The sequence below is a fragment of the Nannospalax galili genome, unplaced genomic scaffold (assembly GCF_000622305.1).
Source record: "Nannospalax galili isolate Female #2095 unplaced genomic scaffold, S.galili_v1.0 scaffold107, whole genome shotgun sequence".
NCBI classification, from domain to species: domain Eukaryota; kingdom Metazoa; phylum Chordata; class Mammalia; order Rodentia; family Spalacidae; genus Nannospalax; species Nannospalax galili.
The window spans coordinates 3,276,109-3,301,947 of NW_008358490.1; the positions used below are offsets into that span (position 1 = coordinate 3,276,109).

Consider the following 25,839-nt stretch of genomic DNA (forward strand, 5'->3'; position numbering starts at 1 on the left):
ATTAAACAACACACTCCTGAATGATGAATGGGTCAAAAGAGAAATTAAGAAAGAAATAAAAGTATTCCTGGAATTAAATGAAAAGGACAATGACAGGGAAGTTTATAGTTCTAAGTGCCTACATCAAAAAATCGGAAAGAACACAAATAAATGACTTAACGATGCAATTCAAGACACTTGAAAAGCAACAACAAACGAAACCCAAACCCAGCAGACAAGAAGAAATAACAAAAATCAGGGCAGAAATTAATGAAATTGAAACAAAGAAAACAATACAAAGAATCAACAAATCCAAGAGCTGGTTCTTTGAAAAGATAAACAAGATTGACAGACTGCTAGCCCAATTACACAAGAGAAAGAAAGAGCACCTCCAAATCAACAAAATCAGAGATGAAAGGGGAAACATCACAACAGACACCAGAAAGATACAGAACATTATAAGGGAATACTTTAAAAACCTATATGCTACTAAATTTGAAAACCTAAAAGGTCCTGTTGTTTTGACGACAGCATGACATGCAATCACTCCCATCATTAAAGTGAGGATTGAGAGGATTGAAATGAGGGCCATGTGATTCCACAGCTGTTTTCAGTCTGACCTGATCAGGTCATTTACAGCTCAGGGGCCAACTCTAGGATGCTAATTTGAACAGAGATTAGCTAAAGCAGGAGCCAAAAAAAAAAAACCACAAAAAAAAAAACAAGACAAACCACAGTACTTTGAGGTGATTTATTCTAGATAAATCTGTCAATTGTTCTAAAAATACTCCTAGAAGGCTAGGGGTGTGTTCCAGACTCTTGACACTTTGTCTGGAATGAGAGGCAAAATGTACGTGATTTTGTCTTTCATAATGGGAAGACAAGTTAGGGTGACAAAGGGAAGAGCTAGATCTGCAGACAGGCCTAGGTGAGCTAAGACATCACTAAGCCCTGAAGAACCAGGTGTCTCCTCATTCTTTAATACCAGGAAACTGTTTTGTTGAATAAGTGTGATCTTGACTTCTGGGAAGCTGATCTGAGAGTATGGGGGACATTGTAACCCTTCGCTCACTGACAAGTGAGACCCAAATGGGAAGAAGGCCAGATGAACTTCCTATGTGCTGGCACATTGTACCATATCACTTTTAACAGCCATGGGCATTTAAAATGTTCATGTTTTAGGCTGGGTGTGGTGGCACACACCTTTGATCTTAGCACTTAGGAGGGAGAGGCAGGCGGATCTCTGTGAGTTCACAGCCAGCCTGGTCTACATAGTGAGTTCCAGGACAGCTGGGGCTACAGGGATACCCTGTCTCAAAAAGACCAAAAAAAAAGGTCATGTTTTTAGAACTTCCTTAGTGGTTAAATAACTCATGTCTGCCAGTGGCCTGGTGGGTAGGGCCCTCACCAAAGAAGCACGGCTGGGGTGGGGGAACCTCACTAAAGAAGCTGCTGTGAAGAGAAGAGCCGTGCCCTCAGACTCCTTTTCTTCTGTTGGCCTGCTGACCAGGAGACAAGCTTGTAAGGTTGAGTATGTAACAGGAGCAAGTACTCAGATTGACCCCTAGGAAGCCTGAGACTTAGGGTTTCCTACTGGCAACTTGTGAACTCTCATGCAGTGGCAGAGGGTATTTTTGTTTCTGGTGTTTAGCTTTTTAAAAAACTTTATTGAGAATTTCATACACGTATAAAAGGTGTTTTGATCAAATCCACACCCACTCCCTCCTCTCCAACACCTCCCATATCTCCCCATCACTTTTTTCTAACAACTTCCTGTACTCCCTTTCCTTCCTTCCTTCCTTCCTTCCTTCCTTCCTTCCTTCCTTTAAATAAATAAATAAATAATAAATGTATAACATGTCATCTGAAGGGGTACCCCAGTTGCCTCATCCTGCGTCCCTGTTCAGTGTGGAAGAAGCAAGAGCCATCTATGTCCTGATTCCCTATCAGAAACTTGGGTAACCTCTTCAGAGGATGGTGTGATTAGAATAGGAGGTAGCAATTGGCTAAGCAAATAGGGTAAAATACTTCAAAGAAAAGTAGCCAGCTTCTTGGCTAAAAGTCAAAATGTCCTAGGGCCTCTTAGCACCATACTCTGTTCCAAAGGCCAAGAAGTATTTGGGAGCGCTTATTTAATCCCTAAAAGATTTTAGGGTGGCAGAGTTTTTATGCCAGTGCACATTTAAAAAACCTACAGATTCTGATGTCCATTTGGGTAGACAAGATGACAAACTCTCCCAGATATTAAACCTAGCTTTTATTTACTTGCCTGCTTTGGAAAACATTTGATTCTTCATCCCTGGGAGAGGACCTACCATTCTCGATCTGGGCCATACTATGTGAATGGGTGATCAGAATTTCTAGCAGCCTGCATGCTCTCCGGAGTCTCACTAGAGCCAGGTGTGGTGGTGCATACAGAATTCTACCTTCTCACGTGGCCAAGGTAGGAGAATTGTTTGAGTTCAAGAGTTTGGGACCAGCCCAGTCAGCATAGCAAGACCTCAGTTATAAATAAATAAACTAAGTTATTAATTTCTCCCTTGAATGAATACACACAAGTATAATTTCCTAGGTGCAAGGACTATGGGAACTTTTTTTTTCTTGGCAGTTATTCTTTCATTTTAAATTAGACCATTGAGTAGCTACCCTCCATTAGGGTGTATGGCTATGAACTGGGGTGGTACTTTTTAAACTGAACTTTGGACCCAGTTACCTGGAAATCTAGCAGTGTATGGATTCTGACTGAGGTGGGGGATGAGGGGTAAAAAAGATGAAGGTTCTATTTCTTACAAGAACCTTCCTATTAGATTCTGAGGCTATGTGTCCTGGACCATTCTCTGAGGAGCAAAGTATTCAAAGATCTCTCATGGCTTTTTCTAGCTTTGCATTAATTGGAAAAACTTATATCTTTTTTTGTAATGAGATCATAAATAGCATGTCAATACAGTGGATGGGTAAGTCAGATAATCTAGTACATTATATATTCCTTTGTAACAGATGAATAAATCATTCATTCAAGTGACATTTATCGAATCTTTGCAATCAGTGAGGTCCTAGGCAGTATTTGATAAGTAGAGAAGAATCACCTGACCTAATTGATACCTCATCCCTTCTAGCTATTGTCAGAGGAATGGTAGGAACTCTGGGAGAGTTTGGCATCATGTCTACCCAGTGGATATCTCAATTCTGGCACCTGTACAGCTATAAGCCAACATCATCACTGGCTCCCCTGATGGGATCAGACCTTATCAGGCCAGTAACAGCCTTGGTTTCCGCCACAGTGATGTAGCCCAGGGCCATGTGCTAGTTGTTTGTTTTCTTGGTGTTGACTTAGACAGGCCATCAATTGCTCTAGCCAGAACACAGTAGGTCACCAGAAATGTTGAGGACTATAATGGAGGTTGATTTCATTGGAACCTTCAGAAGGTTTTGCTGGATGGACTTGAAGACATGTCTCTCCTAGAGCCATGCGCCCTGCTTTGCCCTCTCTTTCAGAGTGCCTGTTCCCAGCTGACTCATCTGACTTCAAGTCTCTATCTCTCTCCTCATCACCATATGCTTTTTAGCATATAACTTTTCATTTCTCTTACCATTCAGATCTGATGGCTGCCAAACCATCTTCTCCATTTAAAATTTCATTTGAACATACTTGTCACTACCCACCCACCTACCTCTGATGATCTAGTCTTTGTTACCTAGTGACAGATGCCTTCAGGTGTGTGGCAGCCAGACCTGCTCCATCTCTCCAGATGGGCTCCCCAACTGTGAGAGTGGGGAAGGTATTCAGGGTCTTACCATGCCTCGCTGGAGCAAGTCTCCCAGGCTGTTTCTGCACAGCTGCTTTGCATCCTGCCCACATTGAGCAGATAAGCCAAGCGAGCTTCCTGGCATGCTGAGTCCAGTGTTCACAAACAGAGCAGCACAAGGTCCCAAATGTTCAGATTTCCATGATTTTTATTTCTAAATCAGCTGCCATGAATGTAGCCCTCACAGACCAGGTAATTAGTATGACTTGTATGTGTTCATGTGCATGTTTCCTTCTTGAGGAACTTAGCAAGCTAGAGGAAATTGGAGCTTTAGGCTCTTCTGATTGTTTAATGTTTGTGTATGTGTATATGTATAATGTGTATGGGTGTTTGTGTGTGAGAGTGCAGGCTCATGTGTGCCATGGCACATGTGTAGAAGTCAGAGGACAACTTTAGGTGTCAGTTCTTAATTGAGACAGGGTCCCCAGTTTGCTGCTGCATGCTCCAAGCTTGCTGGTGGAGGAACTTCTAGGGGTTTGGTCTCTGCCTCCCATCTCACTGAGGAGCGCTGGGATTACAGACATGCACTACCACATTTGGCTTCATGGAGGTTCTGGGAATCTTAATTTGGGTCCTCATGCTTACACCACAAGAGCTTTATCCACTGAACCATCTCCCTAGCCCTACTGAGGGTTCTTGATTAGAAAGTTTTGTGAAGCATGCTGGATTTTAGAATTTAGAAATGTGTGCTGTTTTAGCTTTATCTTTCCCCAGCCCAAGTCAAGGGCTGACAGTGAGTCCCTGGAGTCAGGGACTCATGGGAGCATACCCAGGATAAAACTAAGCAAGAGCCAAATATAGGCATTGAACGTTTAGTGGGTGGGGCAGATTCCAGGGGTCAGAAAGTCTTCCTGAAGATGGTCACTAGTTGGCCAGCGTGGCCCTGACACATGCTACTCTGACTCATTTCCTGTGGAGAACAATGAAATGTCACAGTGCCACATGGCCTAGAGCCTCACTAGGGCAGATTTATGTCCCTTCTAAGTCCTTTGCTAAGCCAAACATAGTTGTTATTTCAAAAATTGTCTTAGGATTCTAAAAACATGGCAAAATATTATTTTATGAGTTTTAATGAAAAATAAAAATTTGATTAACTGGGCTCTTCAAATAACTAGAATTTCATATGTATCAGACCTCAGGGTGAAAGGCAAGTTACAAATAACAAATGTGACACCCTTTAAAGAATCTTATATAAGACATTTTGCAAGTGGAGGCGCAGCAGCCAGACTCCTCAAGTCCAAGGCCGTTATGTGGTCCTCTCTGGGCCACAAGTTCTTAGAGGGTCAGGGACTATACGTTAAAATATTTTATTTATTTATTTATTTATTTATTTATTTATTTATTTATTTATTATTCTATGTGTACAAGTGTATGCCTGTGGAGATCAGAAAAGGGCATTGGATACCTTGGAACTAAAATTACAGATGGTTGTTAGCTGCCATGTGGGTGCTGGGAATGGAACCTGGGTCCCCTGCAAGAGCAGCAAGTATTCTTAACCACTGAGCCATCTCCAGCCCCAGGGACTATACTTTATACCACACTGTTTTTCACACAGCAGCTATCCCACAGTCTTACACATTTGGGGCCTTCAAATATTTGGCAGTGGACTAGAAAATGCTAAACCTACCTCTTCATTAGTGTCAGTGTAAGATTTGAAATAGTTCTGCTCTATTTCTTATTCAGTGCTTTGGACTCGCACAGATTTGGAATTAAATAGCTGTTCTACCAATCACTAGTGGTGTGAGCTTAGGAAAATTAACTCTCCATCTAATTTGCAGGGTGGTTGTAGAATTGGTGATTAAATATTTAAAGTATCTCACAGCTGCTGTTGTTATTGTTATTATTTTACTTGTCTTGGAAATGTAAGTATCCTGGCTTGTAGTTTGTTATTCCGCAGTTGTAAGCATGTATGTTTTTGGCAGTTGAGCTGTCGTTGGAGGGGTTTTACTCCCATTCTTTAAGACTAGCGAGGTGCTATTTAGCATGCATCTTGAAGAATGGGTGGGTGCTTGGAAGGCCAAAATGCATGGATTGAAAAGACATTTCAAACAACAGAACACCATGTGCAAAGATCCAGAAGTGTGAAGATGAGTGATGTATGGAGGGCTCTGGCCATGGCTAGAGTTGGGGGTACAGATGATGAGCAGTAAACAAACTGGAATGGCTAAGTGTGCAGGCAAGAGCTAAATCACACAAGGCATTGTGGAAGATGCTGTGTTTGGCTTATCAGCATCTGTATGAGTTCTTGTTCACGTTGCTCTTGCCAAAATACCTGACAAGAAGCAACACAAAGATTCAGATGATGTGGAGAAGGTATGGTGGTAGAAGCACGAAGCGGCCGGTCATTTTGTGCCCATGGTCAGACAGTACCGAGAGACAAACACTAGTGTTCCACTTGCTTTCTCCATTTTCTACAGACAAGGACCCCGGCTCCTGGGGTGGTGTTCCCACGATTAGGATGGCTTTTCCCACTTCAATTAAACCAGTCTAGAAACTCCCTCACAGACATCTCCAGAAATGTGTCTTCCAGGCAATTCTAGTCAAGTTGGAAACCAAATTAACCATCTCATAGTTTGGTGTTTTAGTATGGTTCTTGTGTTCTTCATTGGTTTTATGTAAGTTTTCAGTGAGTCTCTGAACAAAATATTTTAAAAATTAGATTAATGAGCTGGGCATAGTAGCGCACGCCTTTAGTCCCAGCACTTGGGAGACAGGCGGATCTCTGTGCGTTCAAGGGCAGCATGGTCTACATAGTGGGTTTCAGGCCAGCTGGGCTACAGAGAGACTCTGTCCCAAAGGACCAAAAAAAAAAAAAAAAAAAAAAAAAAATTAGATTAATGAACTTTGAACCAGGCATGGGAAGTAGGAGAAAACATTTGCCAGCATATGACTTCTGACTTGAGTCCTGGTTGTTCTTGGTGATGTGGCCAGCCATGATCCCTGTGGTCTCCTCTCCTCCTGTCTGCATCAGGTTGGCAACTAGACCATACTGCACTGTATCAAATGCTGGTCTGCCCTAAGCTTTTTCATCACTTGTTTTGCTTTGTTTATCTTGCCTCAAGATTTCCTCAGTAGATTAATTTATAATATCTTTGCGTTATCAACAGCACCAAATTAATGCCAGTCATTGTCTGTGTTTCTGTGCCAGCACAACTTACATCCTACCAGATGTTTTCAGCAGCCCTAAGACATTAGAGCAGGTTTCAGAGAGATGACGACAGGCATCACTGGTTCTGTCTTCAACACTCTTTCCTGCCTTTTAAAACTTCAGAGGTTCAGGGAGAGAGTGAAGAGGCAGCATCACTACTCCCTGCTTTTATGTGTTCACTGGGGTGACGGTGTTAGCCAGCAGGTGCATGCTGGGTAACTCCCCAGCTCTTCCCTCTGCTAGGCTCTTTCCTGCTGCCCCTGCCTCACTTCCAAGAGCCTTTCCCATCATTTGTGCTCAGCTGTTCTACTATTGTTCTTCCTGTCTGGTTCTCTTAAATCCAGCCCACACCTTTTGCAGCTCCATATCCTGCGTCAAGTGTTTGAAAGCTGATATTTCATGTTAATGAGAAGTTCTTTTACCAGCCAGGAAACCTTCACAGAACTAGTCCCTCAAGCCAAGGCTTCAAGATGCGCTCTGGCATTTTTTATTTTGGGGACAGTAAAAGGAATCATGGCTAATTGCTGTAGGCAGGGAAGCATTATTTCCCACTCCCTGACCTTCTTTTGAGCCTGGCCAAGCCAGAGGAGCTTGGTGTGCCCTCTCCCAAGAACTCCACCACCACCTGCAGTGCCTGAGAGGCCTCTGGGTCCCACAGTCCTAGGACCATCCCCTGGCCACAGTTCACTGACAGCTACCTCCACCTAGGGGTTCTGAATAGATCTCTACCAAATGCTGACAGGTGACCAGTTGTAGCTTTCCTTTCCCTTCTAGCATGTCGGATTCTGGTAGAAAATTGTTCCTACCACATTCTAGACTCATATAGGCCTCAGCAGGAGTCAGCTTATGGTTCCCTTAAAAACCCCTTGAGACCCCTTGAGTGGCCACCAGTCCCTGTAGGAGGCCTGGTAGGCTTTAAGGGAATTTTAAAGTTTAAAAAAAATTATTTTCTTGAAATTTTAAATTGAGTTTTTGTGAATTTCATATAATACATCTTGATCACATTTAGACCCCTTCCCCTGTCTGCAGCCCCCAAGCCCCCCATCAGATTTCATGCATTCTCTCATACATGTTAAGGCCTATTGAGTCAAGTTTGTGTCCCAAATGTCCCTTGGTATGAATTCACCCACTGGAACCTGGTCAACCGATCTAGCATCACACCCTTACAGAACACCACTGTCTCTCTCCCAGTACTCGTCATCAGTTGCCAGTAGTTCCTCAGCTAAGGTTAGGGCTTCTTATTCATTTCCTTACTTTCATGCTGGGAATTTTTCTAGTTTGAGTTTGCATCGGTCTTGTGCATGCTGTCACCATTGCTATAAGTCCATCTGAGTAACTTCCCAGCTGTCTAGAAAGTTTTGTTTCCATGTAGTCACCCATAAGGCTCTTTCTACCCCCTCTTCTGCAGTGATCCTTGAGCCCTGGGTGGCAGAGGTTTGATATAGGTGTGCTACCCAGGACAGATGCATTTTCTTCTTCTCTTTACTTTGGCCAGTTGTAGCTTTCTGTGTTAATCACCCTCTGTTGCATGAAGAAGCCTCGCTAGTGAGAGTTGAGAGATGCATTAATAGTCTGCTTCCTGTTCCACCCTGTTCCCTGGGAGTTTTTGATTTTTGAGACATTGTGGGTCATAGTGGTACTTTATGTTCACATGTGGCCTTTCTCTTTGTGCCACTGCTTGTAGGCCAGGGGCGTCTCATCTGACCCATTGCTTCATCAGCCCAGGTTCCACAAACCCAGGCCTGGGGAGATTATGGCCCTGCACTTCCCCAGGAGCCACCAGTGCTTCCTGTGTTCCCCTGGGAGAGAGTGGGGGGAGCTGAGCTTGATAGACTGGGTGGACTGCTCCTGTCGCATCTTTCTCCAAACAGGCTTGACTGCGCTTGACACCATGGATGTGGGCATTATATCACATATACTGAGAAATTCTCGTGTGTCTCATTTACATCACTGGTAATGCATTTCTTGATTTTCCTTGGGTTATAGAGAAAGCAGTCTGTGAGCAAATGCGATGAAAGGCCTGTTGAACAGAGTGCAATCTTAGGCTCTGTAGAGGGGCAACCAAAAATCAGGGAGTTGGAGCTCATATATTCAGGAAAATCACTCCCAAAAAGCCACTGGCCAGTCCCTGTCTGTTAGAGAAAAATAAACACCTCTTACCCAGAAGGGTGATTACAGAGATGAAGCTACGAGTGTGTTTAGGTGTCACACGCAGGCCTGGTGCATAGGAGGCCTTTAGTAATCTGCAGCTGTACCATCTCCAATCTTAATTAGCAACAAACTCCAGCCGGTGGAGTACATGCCAAGTGAGGAAGATAAAAGTGGAAAGGTGATTGAAGGAACACTTATCTGACGAGGTGGGTTTGGCTGCACTAAGGAAGAATTGAAGAGAGGTTAAGGACTTGAGGTTAGGATCCAAGATACAGCATACATAGCTGAAGGAGATGAGCATCTTGGGCAGTGCTGTAGACTGATGGAGATAAAGGGTCCAGTGGAGTGCATGGCACGGAAGGGAATGGTGAGGTGAAAGCCTTGAAGGGATTTTGACTTACTGTTACAGGCGATAAGTAATCATTTGTTTCTCTAACTGGGACTAAAATAGTCATTAGAGGGCTATATTATAAGGTTTATGAGAGCTTAGCAAGGAGGAGACAGAAGGGGATCTGGGCTTGTGCTGGGACATTCCTTAGAATAGTGGTGCTGAGTCCAGGGACTGAGAAATCTGTGATCTGCTGTCAATTGACTGATGTCTATAGAGCTAGAAGGAAGGTTTGGAGTAGGGGGAGTCTGAGGGACTAAGAAAGAGAAATTTCTAAACTTATCACTCAGGTCTGGATGGAGGCTGAAGACATGGGTGATCAAGAATAGGAAAGTATTTTTGTGATTGTAGAGGGATTCGAAGGTTAACTGTAAATGGCAGAACTGGACAGGTCAACATAGGAGGTCTGTGCCAGAGTCCTCTTGCCTTCTGTAATTTTAAACAGACTTTCTTTTAGAAACAGCCTCTCTGTAGCTCAGGTTGACCTGGAACTCACTATATAGCCTCCAATGGTAGCAGTTCTCTTGCCTCGGTATCCTATATGCTAGGATTGCAGGCATGTGCCACCATACCCAACCAGGTAGGCTTTCGAAGCCTCTGAGATGACAAGCTTCCTCCTGGAGGGCTCTCTGGAGATATTTATATCAACTGAGTCATATCTCCTGTGTATGTACACTTATAAATAAACCAAGATTCACTTTTAATGAATTTTTGAAGTTTCACAAATCAGCTTAGCTCTAAAAAGCATGCTTTTAATAAAATCTCTGTGTTCTGAATAAAACTAGCCACTCAAATGCTTTCAAATACCTGACCACAATTAGCCATCCTGTGTTTGTGTTTGTCTCCATTTTGAGACTTACTTGAAGCCATGAATTGAGCAGCAAGTTCTAGAATCCCTGACTACATAGCCACTACTTTCCCTAAACCACATGCATACATGGACGTCCCCATCCTGAGATGAATACAGTTGCCCCCCACCCCAGGCTGAGCCCTCTTCTCATCTGATTTGATAGGTGGACCTCTGACTTGAGCTGTGTTTTTTCCCTTGTCTTCCACTGTAGACTACTGTTTTCCAAAGTCAAGTTGGAGTCGCTCTGCCGGGGCCCAGATGAGGCTCTGCTTACCTGTAAGCACATGTTACAAATATGGAAATCCTGCTATAACCTCACCAATCCCAGGTAAGAGGCCAGCAGTGCCTATTTTGTGTGGCATTTGCATGAGTCCCTGCCTATCAGACTCGGCTCCGATGGGTATTTAGCGGGCGTTAACTCTGTCAGTCCCCTGTATCTGTCTACAAGTGGCAGAGAACAGTGATGGAGCTTTACACTATTTTAAGATACTGTTCTTCCATAGCTGATGAAGTCTCTCTCTAAGTCGTAGGTTTCTTTTGTGTATTTTTTTCTCCCCCATAATGACCCATGGACTCAGTTTACAAATTATTTCTCTCTAATTTCTTTCTACCAGCCATTTGCTCAACTCCTGTGACAAGTCTTAACCATTTTTGTAGTAATTTATGAGCAGACTCGTCAGTGACATTTTTCCAAATGAAGTTTTTGCAGTAATATTTAAAAGATCTGCATAGGCAGCAGGCCATATCCTACTAAGGAGAAGAGAAATCACTATGAGCATGATTAGAAATAATTTTGAAAAAGTTAAATCATGACTCATATAAATATGAAAATAAACACATATGGAAGATTTTCCTTACTTCATTAATTTGTGAGGGAATCAGTACAATGCTAAGATTCATTCAAAGAAGAATTTGAAAAATGTGTCAGAAATGCTGAGATGAATGTACAAACAGATGCAAAACCAGTGTTTTATACAGTGATAAAATATATTTTATGGAGTCATCTTTTTCACAGAGTAGAAATCAATTGTATCATGTACAGATAAACTCTGTCTCACTGGCTTTCTACAGGTTAACTTCTTCCCCTTCAAATCTGTAAAATGTTTTAGTTAAGGGAAATCAAAGATGTTACCCTTTAGTCAGCTGATCTAGGGTCAGTTAACCCCCAGCAATTCTCTGACAGACACCCCATAACTCATTTGCTCATTTCCAAGTCTGGGGCATGTAGCCTGGCCCAGGCATAATGTTTAGATTATGAAGTGTACCTACCCTGTGGCCAAAGTAATTTAGCCAGTGATGCAAGGGAATTCTCAAAACTCAAACATTCAGGATAGTTTTCAAATTCATGACAAGGTGTAAGGACAAGCTGTGTTATGCTTCAAAGAGTCAGGAAGCTAACAAGGTGTCATGCAGTGGCACATCAATGCCAGGAGTGTGGCCTGCCCAGATCAGCTTAGAAGGAGATAGGTTGGTGGCTGTGGTCTACAGAGACCTGCAGAGCGGGAAAGTGGGCTGTGAGTTAGGCAGTAGCAGAACGGTGGAAAGGGGGAACTTTTCTTGTTTTAAACAAAAGTTTCTTCAGTTGAATTGCGTATGACGGCCTATAACCTAACACTCTTAGAAGCCAAGGCAGAAGAATTGCTGGGAGTTCAAGGCCAGGTTGGGCTATATAATGAGCTCCAGACCAACCTGGGCTACAGAATGAAACCGTATTTAAAAAAAAAAAAAAAAAAAAAAAAAAACAAAAAAAAAAAGATTGGGGTATATAAAGAGCGCCAGACCAACCTGGGCTACAGAAAGAAACCTGATTTAAAAAAAAAAAAAAAAAAAAAACAATCAAACAAAAAAAGGCTTCTGCTGTTAAAAAACTAGTATTCAAAACCAGGATCCCTTGATGATCCCTTGGGCCTCCCTGTAAACTGACTTCAGTGACCCTGCAGTGGCACAGCAGCTTGGAAGAGGAAGTGTAGTCAGGGGAGCCAGCCCCTCTGAGACTTAGTCTTCACTGCGCTGCTCCGTATACCCCACTCCTCTTGTGAAGAGTAGATAGTTGTGAATCTGGCATCTTCCCTTCCACAGGTTTGATCTGAAAATAAAGATCATTTAAATTGTCTTAAAATCCTACTTATCTGTGTCTGAAAGCAAAAATAGGAAGCACCTGTATTTATCTCCCCCAGATCCCCACCCCAGACCATTATAGCCTCAGGTTTGGGGGAGTCTTTGTCTTATAATCCAGACACAGCAGACACTGCCTCAGCTGGTTGCCTCTGTGCTAGAGCCCATCTTTTGCCTGTACCCTCTTTAGAAAGGAGAAAATAAACCATGGGTTTTCTCCTTGCCAATTTTCTCTCTGTTCTCCACACCTCTCCCACCTCCCCACATTTCCTCCCACTTAGCAACCAAGAATATTGAATGTGCAGAGAAAAAATAGCAGAATTGGAAAGCTTTTAAAAATACTTAACCAAACGCCTGGGTGCTGTGTCCACACTTCCTCCTTCCTTGGAGGATCTTTCAGGGCCAGTGCAGTGTGGTAGTGGCCTGCCTTGGGTGGAGTAGCACCCCCGCAAAGGTTTGAGTGTGATGTGGTAGGCTGAGCAGCCCATTACCAGGGGGCTCCCTGTATATTTGTTTCAACTTCATTTTCTCTGAGATATAAATACATGTTTCTCGGCAGCCTTCTCCATTGCACAGATTCAGGCATGTTCAGGCTGCAGGGGTCTAAAGTAGTCCTGGCCAGAGAGTGCAGTATGCACAAAGAGGGTATGCTCCACAGGGTCTGTACCCCCCATAGCCTCTGGACACAGTAATGTGGGACCAACATCCCAGAGGCTGCCTTGGATCAGCTGGGGCTTGAAACAGGGTAGGCATATAATAAGAGGTCTATGAGAGGCATCCTTTATTAAAAATAAAATAAGCTGAGAATTGAACAGAAAGGTTTTGGCAGGAAGCAGCTGGTTTCTTTCTGGAGGGAGTAGGTCCATGCTGACTTTTTGGCTGGTATGTCCTTGCCACTGCACATACTCAGTTGTGGTGGCCCCTTTGCTACAACTGCAGGGTTTCCCAGTCTTCCCAGACCCTTCCATATCCACCCAGAGGATCAGGTAGGCCCTGTGGGCAGTAAGAGGAGGCCAAGGAAGAAGTGGGCAGCAACAGAGAGAGTAAGTGGCCAAATTGAGAATAGACCCTCACTTTGTATACTCAGCAGCACATTTCGACTTATTTTTGCTTGAGAGAAATCACAGTAGAAGCCAGCTGTTGAACTGAGCCCTAGAAAACTTGCCAATAGGGTTCCACCTGCAGTTGTAGAATACAGTTCTTGCTTTGAGCAAAGTAGTGGGTGGTATTCTCTCCAGTATGCATTTAGTGAGGTGTCGTTTCAGGAACCTGGATGTTTCCCTCAGTCTGCGACTTTGCCTGCAGTCAGGGTAGGGATCTGTCTTTTCTCCCTTAGTGTAGTAATTACTTTTCTGTTGCTTTAACAAAATACCATGACCAAGGCAACTTATAGAAGGAAAAGTTTATTTGGTTTACAGTTCCAGAATTAGAGTCCATCATGGTGAGGATGCATGGCAGGAGGCAGCCAGAGCAGAAAGCTGAGGGCTTACATCTTCAAGCACATGCAGGAAACAGAGAGAGGGAGGGAACCTGGAAGTGGGACATGACTATGGGACTCTGAAAGCCCACCCCAGTGACATACTTCTTCCAATGAGGCCACATTTCCTGAAGGTTCCATGACCTCCCAAAACCAACTGACCAAATGTTCAAATACTTGGAGCCTATGGGGGACAATCTCATACAAATGAACACCTTTAGTAAAGGATAAAGAACTCCCCTACCCCCAGTTCTGGTACATAATGAGTTGGCCACTCAAGACAGCATGAATCTGGCCAGGATATCAGCAGATAGGTTCTCCATGGGTTCCCAACACTATCGCAGCATTTCAGTAAGGGATAAACACAACCACTTTTATTGAAACCTCTGTGCTAGCATTGTACTAGGTCATTGATATGTTGTGTTCAATCCCTGCGTTAGCCTTGCAAGATAACTCCTGCTAGTTCTACTTTAGAGGAAATAAAATTGAAGCTAAAGGAGGCTACACAGCACACCTAAGCTTTCCAAGTTAAATAAGCAGTAGAGCTGTGCTCAAACCCAGGTCTGTCTGACATCATAGCTCTCCCTATGACAGCATGCTACCTCTGTTGATGACAATCAATTTCGTTTTTTCTCTCTTTTAATTGTCAGTCACTTTTTCCCCGCTCTGATAACTGCCACTTGAATCATCTCTTATCATTAGCCATGGGTTGACATCTTCGTAATTGGAAGTAACTTATTTTCTTTCTAACTTGTATATCAGTCACTCACCAACAAATAGCATTTAAACTTCCCACATACACTCTCATTTTCTTCACTTAACCTCACTAATAGTCACCAGCATTTTGGTGAAGCTTTTTTATTTTACAAAGCATGCTCTCATTTTGTCTTCAGCGAAACCATACTACGTAGGCAAATTCTATTTTATGATTGAAAAAGTTGAGGCTCAGGAACACTGGGAACTTAAATGATTCATATATCCAGACCTAAAAGGCTAGAGAAAAGAGAAAAGCAAGAGCTCCTCTCCTCTCAGCCTCTGCTATGATTTTCTACCCACAGCCCCTCTCTTAGACCCGATATTTATTGTATGTCACACACTATTCCAGGAGCTGGAAAGAGGTGAGGCTGTGACAAGAGCTCTAGTCCTGACACCACCACTACCACCACCACCTTGCCCCTTGGGCTTAGGCTCTCTGTGTCTTTGGAAGATGGAAATTATAAGAAAAAGAAGCTTGCAATTTTGAGGATAATTGTAACTGCCATTACACTATACTCTGAATTTTCAGTCCTAATGGAACAGAAATTTGTTGGAGGTGCACATAGCTGTTAGTAGACATCTTCAGCTTACATGCTATAGGAAGGGGGGCCTTCTGAGTTCCTCTCCCTGAACCACCTCTTAGTACAGCTGACCAAGAACAGTTTTCTGTCCCTTCCCGTTGTCTTCCTTGGGAGGTGTTCCTAGCAGCCTCAGGGTCAGGCTGAGAAGAAGAGAGGTAAGATGATAGGGGGTCTGTGAGAGGTGCCCAACAGTGTCCAAAGGGAGAAAGGAAGGTGACTCTTTCAACTCAGTGAGAGGATTGAGGAGACTCACGAGTTGGCCAAAGCCTCCTCTTGCCTCCTTCTCCAACATTTTATGGACTTTAGCAAAGGCAAATCTTGCCAAATCTCTGCACTATGTAAAGGGAAAGCTAAAAATGACTTGAAATATCCAGCGAAGTTTCCAGTCACAAAACCAGTTATACACAGAAAGAAAACATCCAATATGGAAACGGAAGCATCTCCATTTGCTTGTACACTCTTGCTTGTACAATCATTTCTTGTACACTGTTTTTAAAGGAATTATGAAAGACTGAGGAATGTAACTGCATGTAGTTTCTGTGTGATGGGAGGAGATGGATCTTGTGTTATTGAGTGAGTGAGTGCCACAAATGAAGATGATGGTTGTAGCTGAGATTCCTAATACTTGGAGTAGGATGTCCTTGACTTCCCACACCTTCTAAAGTATCACCAGAAGGCCAGGAGTAAGGTGTCCCTGGGAATTCACCAGCCATAGTAACACAGACATGTGTTTATAGTAGGTGTTATTATGCTTGGCATGTACCTAGAAGTTATAACTCCCCAGAATATTCTACCTACACCACCTTATTCTATCTTTACATAGTTCTGTGTAGGATAATTGTTATCTGGCCAGGAAAGTCACTGAGGTACAATGGCCTTGCTCAGTTACAACTATAAGATAAGAGCTATCTGGGTTCCAGGACCCCAGCTTTGGGTCCTTATAAAGCATCACACATGGCAACCAAGCTAATGCTCTGAAAGTTGGTAAGATGCAAACCTGCAGCAGTATGACTAAAATAACCCTGGGTATGGTCCACTGAGTGCCCAGGTAGGTGTGTCCTTTACAATACCAACACCTCACTATGTGTTTTAGAATCCCCATAGTGAAGGAAACTGTCAGCGTATATTGAGACAAAACTTTCTGAAATGAAGAAGCCACTGCAGTATTCAGATATTTATATAAAAATTTGATATGAACAGACCAGCATTCAGTCTGTTTTGCAGTTGATGAACATTTGTACATCCTCTCGCATTGTCTTCTGCTAAGAGAGATTTGTTGTTTCCCAGCCTGGAAATAATAGAGCAGCTTCTAGCAGACCTGTATGGGATGACGTAGTAAGTGTAGGCTGACAGACTACAGTGAAGGACATTTCCTTGCTTCCTGTGGATTTCTCTAACTACATCTCTGGATGTGGAAATTGCAGCCTGTAAACTGTGTTAAGGTTCACTCCAAATCTTGTTTGCTGCTTTAAAGCAGCAACAGCTGCACACAGGAAGGAAACTGTGTTCCTTTGTTGTGAAATTCAAACTTCTTAACAGGAAAAAAAAAAAAAATCACTCCTAGAGCTCCAGACAGATTAGCGTAATAGAAAAAAAAAAAAAACCACAAAAAACAAAAGCAATGATCTACCTAACTACCTTCCTAGAATTTTTAGAAACTCTGTATGGCTAGAGTCCCTTAACTGTTTCACCCCCTGCTCAGGCTGCTGTGGCTTCCATGTAACACACTGAGTAAAGAATGCCAAGCCTATTTTGTAGGCCAAACTGGAGTAAGGGGATTCAAGAAGGTGGGCAGTGCAGGAAGCTAGTGGGAGTGGCCATCTGGGGGGCAGACACCAAAGCCCTGCTGTTTTTCCCAAGTCCCTCTGACCAGCCTTCTGAGCTCTGGAAAGCTAGAGGGGCCCTAGCCCTAGCTCTGCAGGGAGCTGCTCATTGAGTCACCTTACACCACCTTTCTCTTGTGAATTAAGTGACTCTTAGCCATGTAAAGTAGCCTAAAAGCTTGATCTGGGGAAACACTCAAGCTCATGACTGTGAGCACACTGGAAAGCAAAGGCCAGGAAACTTCAAATCCTGCAGCTGCCCCTGGGAACCACAGAAGGAGTTTTGAGAAATGATAATTGCCCTAGTTAGTCTGGAGTGAGACCTTGATGTGGGGGTGTTTTGGAAATGCTCTGGGTGATTTTTCTCATGCCATGGTGTTCAGAACTCTGGTGTGGCTGGTGAAGGTATCTTGGAAGGTACTACATTTAGTTGCTAGATAAATTCATTCCAAAACTCTATGGCACTGAATGCCAACCATTCTCTTCCTGTCAGGTAGAAACTGGCTAGAAGTTTTCACTCTGTGTGTGTGTGTGTGTGTGTGTGTGTGTGTGTGTGTAGCTAAGCATGAAAAATTCTCTTCCTGTCAGGTAGAAACTGGCTAGAAGTTTTCACTGTGTGTGTGTGTGTGTGTGTGTGTGTGTGTGTGTGTGTAGCTAAGCATGAAACTGGCTAGAAGTTTTCACTGTGTGTGTGTGTGTGTGTGTATGCAGCTAAGCATGTGCCAGAGCGTGCCTGTGAAGGTCAGAGGACAACTTTTGGGAGTTGGTTCTCTCCTTCCACCATGAGTTTTAGGGAACAAAATCAGGTCTTCAGCTTGCATGACAAGCACTCTTCACTGCAGAGCCATCTTACAGCCTAGTCTTCACTCTCAGATCTTAGAGTGACACAAGAGAGTAAAATCAGCAAAAGTCCGTGGGAGTCATTTAAGCTGTGTTTGTGATACCAAACACTAAAACCAGGGTGCAGGGCATCTTCATATGTGGAAGGATGTGAGGAGCATCCAGACACACAAAAGGCATGCCTCTGTTTCAGCCTTCTACACCGGCTGGATCTCCTTCAAGCGACTGACATTTGCAGTGTGTTTTGCAGTGACTCTGGACGCGGGAGCAGCCTCTTAGATAGAACCATCGCTGACAGACGACAGCTTAATACAATCACTTTGCCAGACTTCAGCGATCCTGAGACAGGTGAGAATCAAAGGCCAGAGGGAGTGAAAGGAAGGGGACCAGAAAGTGGGGCCAGCTGCTGAGTGGTGCGAGTGAGACTGCAGGCTTTAGGGGTGGAAAGGGGCCTCGGGTAGATGGCTAGACACTTAACTGAGATGTACTTCTCCAGTCTCATCGCACAGAGTTGGTTTATAGTGAGGAAAGTGACATTATTAGCCAAGACTGAGTTTGAAATCTCCGTTTTCTGTTACTCTGGGTGCTTAAACTTGCAAAAATTGGTGATTTCCATTCACATCAGGTTTCCTCTCTGCTCTTTCTCCCTTTAGGTTTCTGACCTTGCTGAAATTAGCTATTCTGGTTTCTAATCAGTCACACATATAAACACACATGCTTCCAGCAGGACTGTCAGGTGGCAGGGGCTTCTGAGCTGCTGATTCTACTGTGCTCACGTGGCAGCTCATAGCACTTATTGCCTCTGAACAAATGTTTCTGCCTTGGCTGGTAAAGACCTCTTGGAGGGTAGTATACTCGATGAGAATTCCATAGCTTCATATTGTGTGCTCCACAGCCCCCTGAGTGTAGGAAGTAAGTATGTCTCCCTAATTTCCATAGCTCCAATCAGGCAGTTCCAGCAGTGATACCAGCTATTCGGTGACAATTTGAGGGACTCCACAGACCCACAGAACTTAATGAAATTCACTCTGCTTTGAGTCTCAGAGGAAGTTCTAGAACATCTTTAGAACCAGCTTCTCACTTCTCCCCTGCCTACAGGGGACACTCAGCCTTAGTCCCTGTGTGGCTAGCTTGGTCTTTTATGAGCTGGCTTTGCAGAAAGAGTCTCAAGATCTCTTTTCTGTTCTTGTGCCACATCCCAGAAGACCAATAGAACCCTTCCAAAGATAGCCAGGTCACATCCTCTGGAAAATCTGAGCCTACCTGGGTAGGAGGAATGGGACCTTGGGGAGCCCTGGGGTGCTCACAAACTCACCCTCACAGCTTCTCATTCTTGCTGATGCTCCCTTCCTCCAAATTCAGTCAGCCTAAGAAGTCCCATCCAAGGCCCCTGGGAACTTCTGTTCTAAGGATTGTTGAATACAAGAAGCAACACAAATTGTGGCTTAGTGCAGTTTAACCTGGCTGGCAGCTATTGCTTACAGGTGGACTGACTAGAACCACAGGGAATTCCCCTGGAGTGGCCTGTTCCAGATTGGTCAGCAGCCATGGGTGGGTACAGATTGCAAGTGAGGCAGAGCCAACTGACCCAGGACAGCAGAAGTCTCTGCCTTGTGGATGTAGTTGTCCCAGGGGGCTTTCTAAGCCCCTTGCTATAGGAAAGGAAAGGGCAGGCTCTAGTCAAGACAAGGTGAGGCTGGGACGTGAAAAGAAAAGGAAGGCCAGGAACACTTAACTTTGGCCACTGCAGTGATTCAGGCTGATTGAATAAAAGCTGCCGTGGCTGCTGAGGGTTGTCAGCCCCTCTGGCTTCTCCCTCGTGCCCCATGAGAGCAGGCATTCTAAATCCAAACTTCTTTCCTACCAGCTGGCTTGGACCTTCATTTCTCGTGAGATCCCAAGTCTTGAATGCCATCTGTTGATAATAGATAGCAGGAGGAAATAAACGAAGCCTGTGTGTTCATGCTGTCCTCTGCCCCTGGGGACATTTTCCTAGAGCTCTCAGGTGTCCTCTGCAGCATAAAGCTTCTCAGGAGCCATGTTGTCCAAGTGGATTGTGTCTGTGTGGCCCTGGCCAGCACTACTACCCACTTTCTTCTCCCTTCTTCACTTTAATGTCACTTATGTGGCTGTTCCCTTGGAAAGGTTCCTCACTTCAAGGAGGCCTAGATGTCTAGAGTCTGGATTGCTGGTTTCTGTGCAAACAGTGGTGGAGTCAGGTGAACCAGTGACCACCTTGTTACACTATGTAAAATAACCCTCCAAGATGCCTTCTGCCTGACCTGCTGCCAGTGCCAAAAAATACTATTTGCACAGCATCATTTTAACCTGCGGACCAGGGGAACAGGTAGCCAGGAAGCTTCCTCATTAGCAGGCCCCATCGAGTGTAAAATACTCTGAAGTGATGGTGTAAGTCAGAAGTATTAGGAAGACCCATCTAGAAGTGGAAGCGGCACCTGCATACTGATTCATGAAACCCTACTTTCTTTCATTTTCCTAGTGAAGTCTCTAGGACTTTCCTTTCCTTAGTGCCTCAGCTGCCAAGAGATTTTATCTGTTTCTCTCACTTTGATTTCATTTCAAGAGGAAATACATCTTGTAATTTAAAACATGAAGCTAACTCACAGGTAGTGTGGAGAAGCTGTGCCCATGCCTGCACCTCCATCATCCCTTTCCCTGAAAGCAACCACCTTTATTAGCTTTCTGTTTACCCTGCCAGTGTTCTCTCTTGCAAGTAAGCATATGCATTATTTCCCATGCCCTGCCGATGAGCAGTCACTTGCTGTGTGTGCTCTGTAGCACCTGGCATTCTTCATCTCCCCTTACATCCTGAGGATGCCTCCTTGTACATCCACAGAGAAAGTCCTAGTTCTGTTTTACAGCTCTGAAGCACTGCATGATGAGCTAGCACCATCTCAAGCAGTTTTCTTCCCTTTGCCACAGTTTTTGGCTCATATGGTGCTAGAGGAGGCTGGCTGACTTTGAGCATCCACTGCAGCACTGTGAAATTAGAAAAGAGACTGGGCTATAGAGCGAAAGAGAAGAGGGAGTCAGAATGTCCCCTGGTTTAACAGGGGTGGCTCTAGGATTAGAGTCTCTCTGGGAGAGCAAAGCTCCCACAGGTGGCACCATGTTTTCAATCCATGCCCTGCCTGATGCCTGTTTTCCTAAATCCCAGGGCCTCTAACACAAGCAAAGTCATACAATGGTGGTATCAGAAAGAGGGCATAACCAAAATAATGACAACCTTCCATTGTCTGGATCCTGCCACTTTGGGGCCTGGGCCAGAAGCCCTCACTACACACAGACCCCTGGACAGGCCACAGATCTTGGCGTGCTTTTGGATTTTCTCCAGAAATAAGTTAATTTATTTTTTAAATTATCTTACGGAAAAATTTCAAATGTACCAGACTTGAGATACTAATAAAATAAATTCCCATCACCTGTCACTAAGTTATGTTAGGTTATATACCTATCAGGTAAGAACTTTATTTAACCATAAACCATGATTGCGCCTTCCAGTCATTACACAGTGTAGACTCAGTGATCTTGATTCCAGTAGCGGTTGATTACCTGGAATAGGGCTTTCCACCTCTAAAATTATGCATGTGCCTTTCTCTCTGAAGAATAGGAGGAGGAGAGCACATATCGAAGTTGGACCAGCCAAGTCCAGTGTAGCTAGGAGAGTGGAGTTAAGTTTTATAAAGCAGACATGCACTAAGAAGGCCCTCTTCACAGAACATGGTGTCCCTTCTGCTATGCCCCTGGCTACCTTCTCCCAGCCAGCAAAAAAGAGGAATCAAATGGAGCGACAGTCTTTGAAGCTCTGAGTCATTGTCTTTTCTTCAGAATAAGTTGATAGTTCCTGAAATAGAGGATGAAAAAATATTTTTTTCTTTCTTTTGCCTTCAAAACAGGATATGGGGCAAGGGGGTTTATCACTAGTAGATTATCAGATATCTATCCTAAGCAAAATAATTTTTTAACTTGAAAAGTTCAACGCCATTTTGTTTAGGAAAGTTTCTGATTGGAGATGTGGTGGTTTTGGCCTTGCCCCTTCTAGCTCAGACCTGAAGGCGGTAGTACAAACTCCCTTTCCCAAAGTACTCAACCAGTCTACCCAACCACAGACCACCCCCAAAAGCTTAGCATTCCATTGTTACAACACTGGGACCATGACATGTCGTTACACTAAGTACATGTACCTTGGGAAACTTGAGTTTTCAAGTAAACTTCATATAAGTGCTTCTCAGAAAAAACAAATCTGTGCAGTCAAGTCCTAGCCCTTTCCAGTTGAAGATCAAACAGTGTTGTGTAGAAGGCCCTGTGTATTGTAAATTAAAGATGTATTCTTTTCAGTGTGTCACACTACTAAATCTGTGTCCAGGTAAATATAACTTATTTTTACTCCATGATGTTGTTGCAGAACAATTAAATAACCAGTGGACAAACAAATTTGTTTTTTGGAAAAGCACTTGTATCCTATTGCCAAGTAGAGGAATGATTGTGTATGACATGACTTCATTTTCTTTGCAGCTTATGTGAGTATATTTAAAGCTAGTTTATTTTTTCGTTACGTTTCTAAAGGGTTTTTTGCTTTCATTCTTTTTTCTCTTTTTCACTTTTTAGTGTCAGACTCCTCCTCCTCCTCTTCTCTGTCAAGAACCGAGTCTCCTCTCCACCTGTTTGTGTCCTCTCATCTTCATTCTCATCCCAAACCTGACACCTTTGTGTGGCCCCCCGCTGCTCATTCATTCAGTGACCCAGGTCCCCATCGGGAACCTTCACTCTGTAAACATGGTTTTCTCCTTTCTTTGTTAGACCTGCTTCATTTGCCTAATGTTTTATTTTCTGATAATCTTCCAACTGATAAACTGGCTAGGAAATTCCTTCAAATTTGTCAGAGAGAATATCTTGCCTATTTGAAAATCCCAAACTGTTGGGGACAGAAGGAAAGCTAAGATTGCAGATATTAGTGTCCACATTCCAGACTCCTCCAGAAAGTAAAGGGTTCTCAGTAAAACAAATGGAGCCTTTTCTAGAATATCACTTCTAGCTCTGGATCGTTCTGAGCTTTCCTGGAGTTACATAAATGGAAGAAAGTAAGATTGCTAAAGAAAAAGTATGGGCTAAGGAGATGGCTCTGTGGATAAAATGAAGACCCAAAATTTGCTTCCCAGAACCCATATAAAAGCAAGTTAGAGCATTATGCATCTGTAATCACAGCACTGGAGAGACAGAGGCTCACTGACCAGCTAGCCTCTTCTACTTAGTGAACTCCAAATCAGTGAGAGACCTTGTCTTAAAAAAACTAAGTAGATGGCTTCTGGGAGGAACATCACCCAAAGTTGACCTCTTGCCTCCCTCCACATACATGTGTACCCTCACACATATGAATAAACACACACATATACAGAAAAGAAAATGCAAGTTCTAGTATTTTGCAAATAATTTAATACTAAAAATGTCTGAATTTCAATTTGGAAATTAATTTATTCCAACCACATATAACAATGAAGGCCACATGGTAGAGATGATGGCCATCAGCATGTTAACATAGGCCAGGGGAGTAAGGTCTGAATTAATAAGCCATCCCTCATGATTCCTGTGCCAGCAGGTTATGGAACACATTTTGAGAAACAGTGCTGCAAATTGTTTTTCATTGGCAAAGAAGGGAGATGGGGTTTGTATCATGAAATTATGTAGGGAAATTGAATGGCATCTTCACCTAACCTTGCTTTTAAATAATACAGAAATTTTGAAAGTCTACCTTTTAGGGAGTTCTAGGACTCATCAATTTAAAAAGAAAAATCCCCATATTAAAATAAAACTACATTGGTTGGTAAAGCCCTTTAAAGGGACCTAAATACGGACCCCCAGGAGAGCCCATCCTCACTTTCCTTTGCTCATTTATTTAATGTTCACTTTCTGCCAGCACGGCCAGAAAGTTTAATCCCTGTATCTGTGATTTATAAGGGCTCATCTTTGTTCCAAATTCTCTTACATGCTGAACAAAAGCCCACAACAGGGATTGCTGCCAGAAAGAACTACTTTGTCCAGGGTATGTCTTTAGGACAGCGACACTGTGTTAACCCTTCATACCAGGCCTAGAACAAAGATTCTTCTAAGAGTCACATGTTCACCAGCCCTGACTCTTGACCTTTCCCATCTGGATATGCAGTGTCCAGACTTACTTTTTGATTTTTGTTGCTGTTAGGGGTGGAGGGTTGAAACGCAGTTTTATTCTCTGGTCCTAGCTGACCTGGAACTCACCATGTAGACCAGGCTGTCATTGTACTCGCAGAGAATCTGCCTGCCTGCCTTCCCAATACTGGGATTAAAGGCATGTGAGGCTTTGCTGTTATGACTACCCCAATTTTATTAAATGGAAGGCAAAGGTGATATTTAAAACTGCTTGTGTGTGTGTGTGTGTGTGTGTGTGTGTGTGTGTTTGTGTGTTTTAATCCACCTCAAATCAGGCATTTTCCCCTAATATAATGCCTAGGAACAATTGCTAACTTTGATTTTTCCCAAAAAAAAAAGTTTTTTACATTGGCTTTGGTTTTTATTGCTTGAATGAGCTCTTGCTGTTCTAGAATACTGTATGTTCCCACTGCCCCATCCACTCTTTATGGCAGACACCTACTTCTGTACCCTGCCAATTTTCATCATGTTCGTTCTGGGAGCTGGCTTCCTTCTGAACTTCCAGCTCTTCCAGTGGGGCAAGACTTCCCTTCATATCAGACTAACTAGTAAATTGTTGGGGCAATGAACACCTACTGAGTTTTCTGCTGAATATAGTGTGTCCCAACCACTGCTCCATGTTTATTCTGGGTGAAGCCATGAGCCCTTGTCCCGTCTGTGAGCCCTTGTCCTGTCCTCAGGAGTGCCTAGCTGGTAACCAGGTATTTTGCTATACCTAGCGTTCCCAAGGTTCTTTCCTCCTCATAGACGTAACTTTTTGGTTGGAGTAGGGCAATACCAGTAACTGAAGAATTTCTTGCTCTAACTTTAAAAAATTTCAATCCAAACTCTTTCCTAACAATGAAAACTACCCCAGCCCTGCACATTGATGAACTTAGGATAAAGGTTAATCTGTGGAAAGATCAAAACCTACTCATTTCATTATTTTTCCCTTTTGGAGTTTCCTGCTTTGGAAACAAAAGGCAGAACATGAATTGGTCTGCTTCCATGTACCAGGGGAACATGTCAGTGTGGAAAGGAATGCCCGATTGGCCTTTCTTTACTTTAAAACAAAAGTCATTGTTAGTGGGAAAATGTGTGTCACTGAGTTGAAATCTGACTCCAGTCAGCCAGACTTGTAGTTGGAAGGTTACTAGAACCCTCTGTGCTTTCTTAGCCTTAATTTTGAGTTTTCAACTGTTTTGTTTCTTGGTTTTAATTTTTGGTTTGATCTGTTGTTCCAAGGCAACTCTCCAGAAGCACACTTTCATGGCTTTCCCTCCCTTTTTTCAGTTAGTAAGTAGTCTTCCAATCTACTAACCCTCCTGAGGGTCTCCAGAATCACAACCCTCTCCACATGGAATGTATATTGTGGTTTTCAAGTGTTGGGAATGTTGGGTGATGTGACCATCTTGCTGCCCCTGCTTGCCCACTCCGCCACCTAGGTCCCGCTCCCTTAGGCTCCAGTGCACTCAGCTATAGCCTGGGGGTAAGCCGAAGCAGTGCTGGGCTGAGGACTACAGAGGAAGGATGGCAGGGACAGCATCCATTTGAGGGTGGATGAAAAGCACCTCTGGTGGCTTGTGATATATGTGACACCCAGCTCCCCACAGGACCATCCGTACATTTTAGAGAGAGCCGGCTGTATCCTTGACATCCTTCCCAATGCCATCATTACTGCTACACAGAAAATGATTCTAACCACTAATTTTCCTAAAGATAGACATCGTAAATCTTAAAAC

The 25,839-nt window shown here is 43.5% G+C and overlaps 1 protein-coding gene across 5 annotated transcripts in view; it reads left to right on the forward strand.

Moving 5' to 3' along the window:
• Positions 1-25,839, forward strand: part of Ttc7b (tetratricopeptide repeat domain 7B) — a 267,710-nt gene that overhangs the window by 185,204 nt on the left and 56,667 nt on the right. For 2 of the 5 annotated variants that reach the window (XM_029557984.1, XM_008821742.1), the window contains exons 16-18: positions 10,534-10,650; positions 18,165-18,262; positions 25,343-25,393. In XM_029557984.1, the coding sequence (XP_029413844.1) occupies positions 10,534-10,650; positions 18,165-18,262; positions 25,343-25,393 (266 nt within the window). Of the gene's footprint in view, positions 1-10,533; positions 10,651-18,164; positions 18,263-22,340; positions 22,475-25,342; positions 25,394-25,839 lie in introns of those variants that run through there. The other 3 variants (XM_008821743.1, XM_008821744.1, XM_008821746.3) reach the window with 2 other exon arrangements.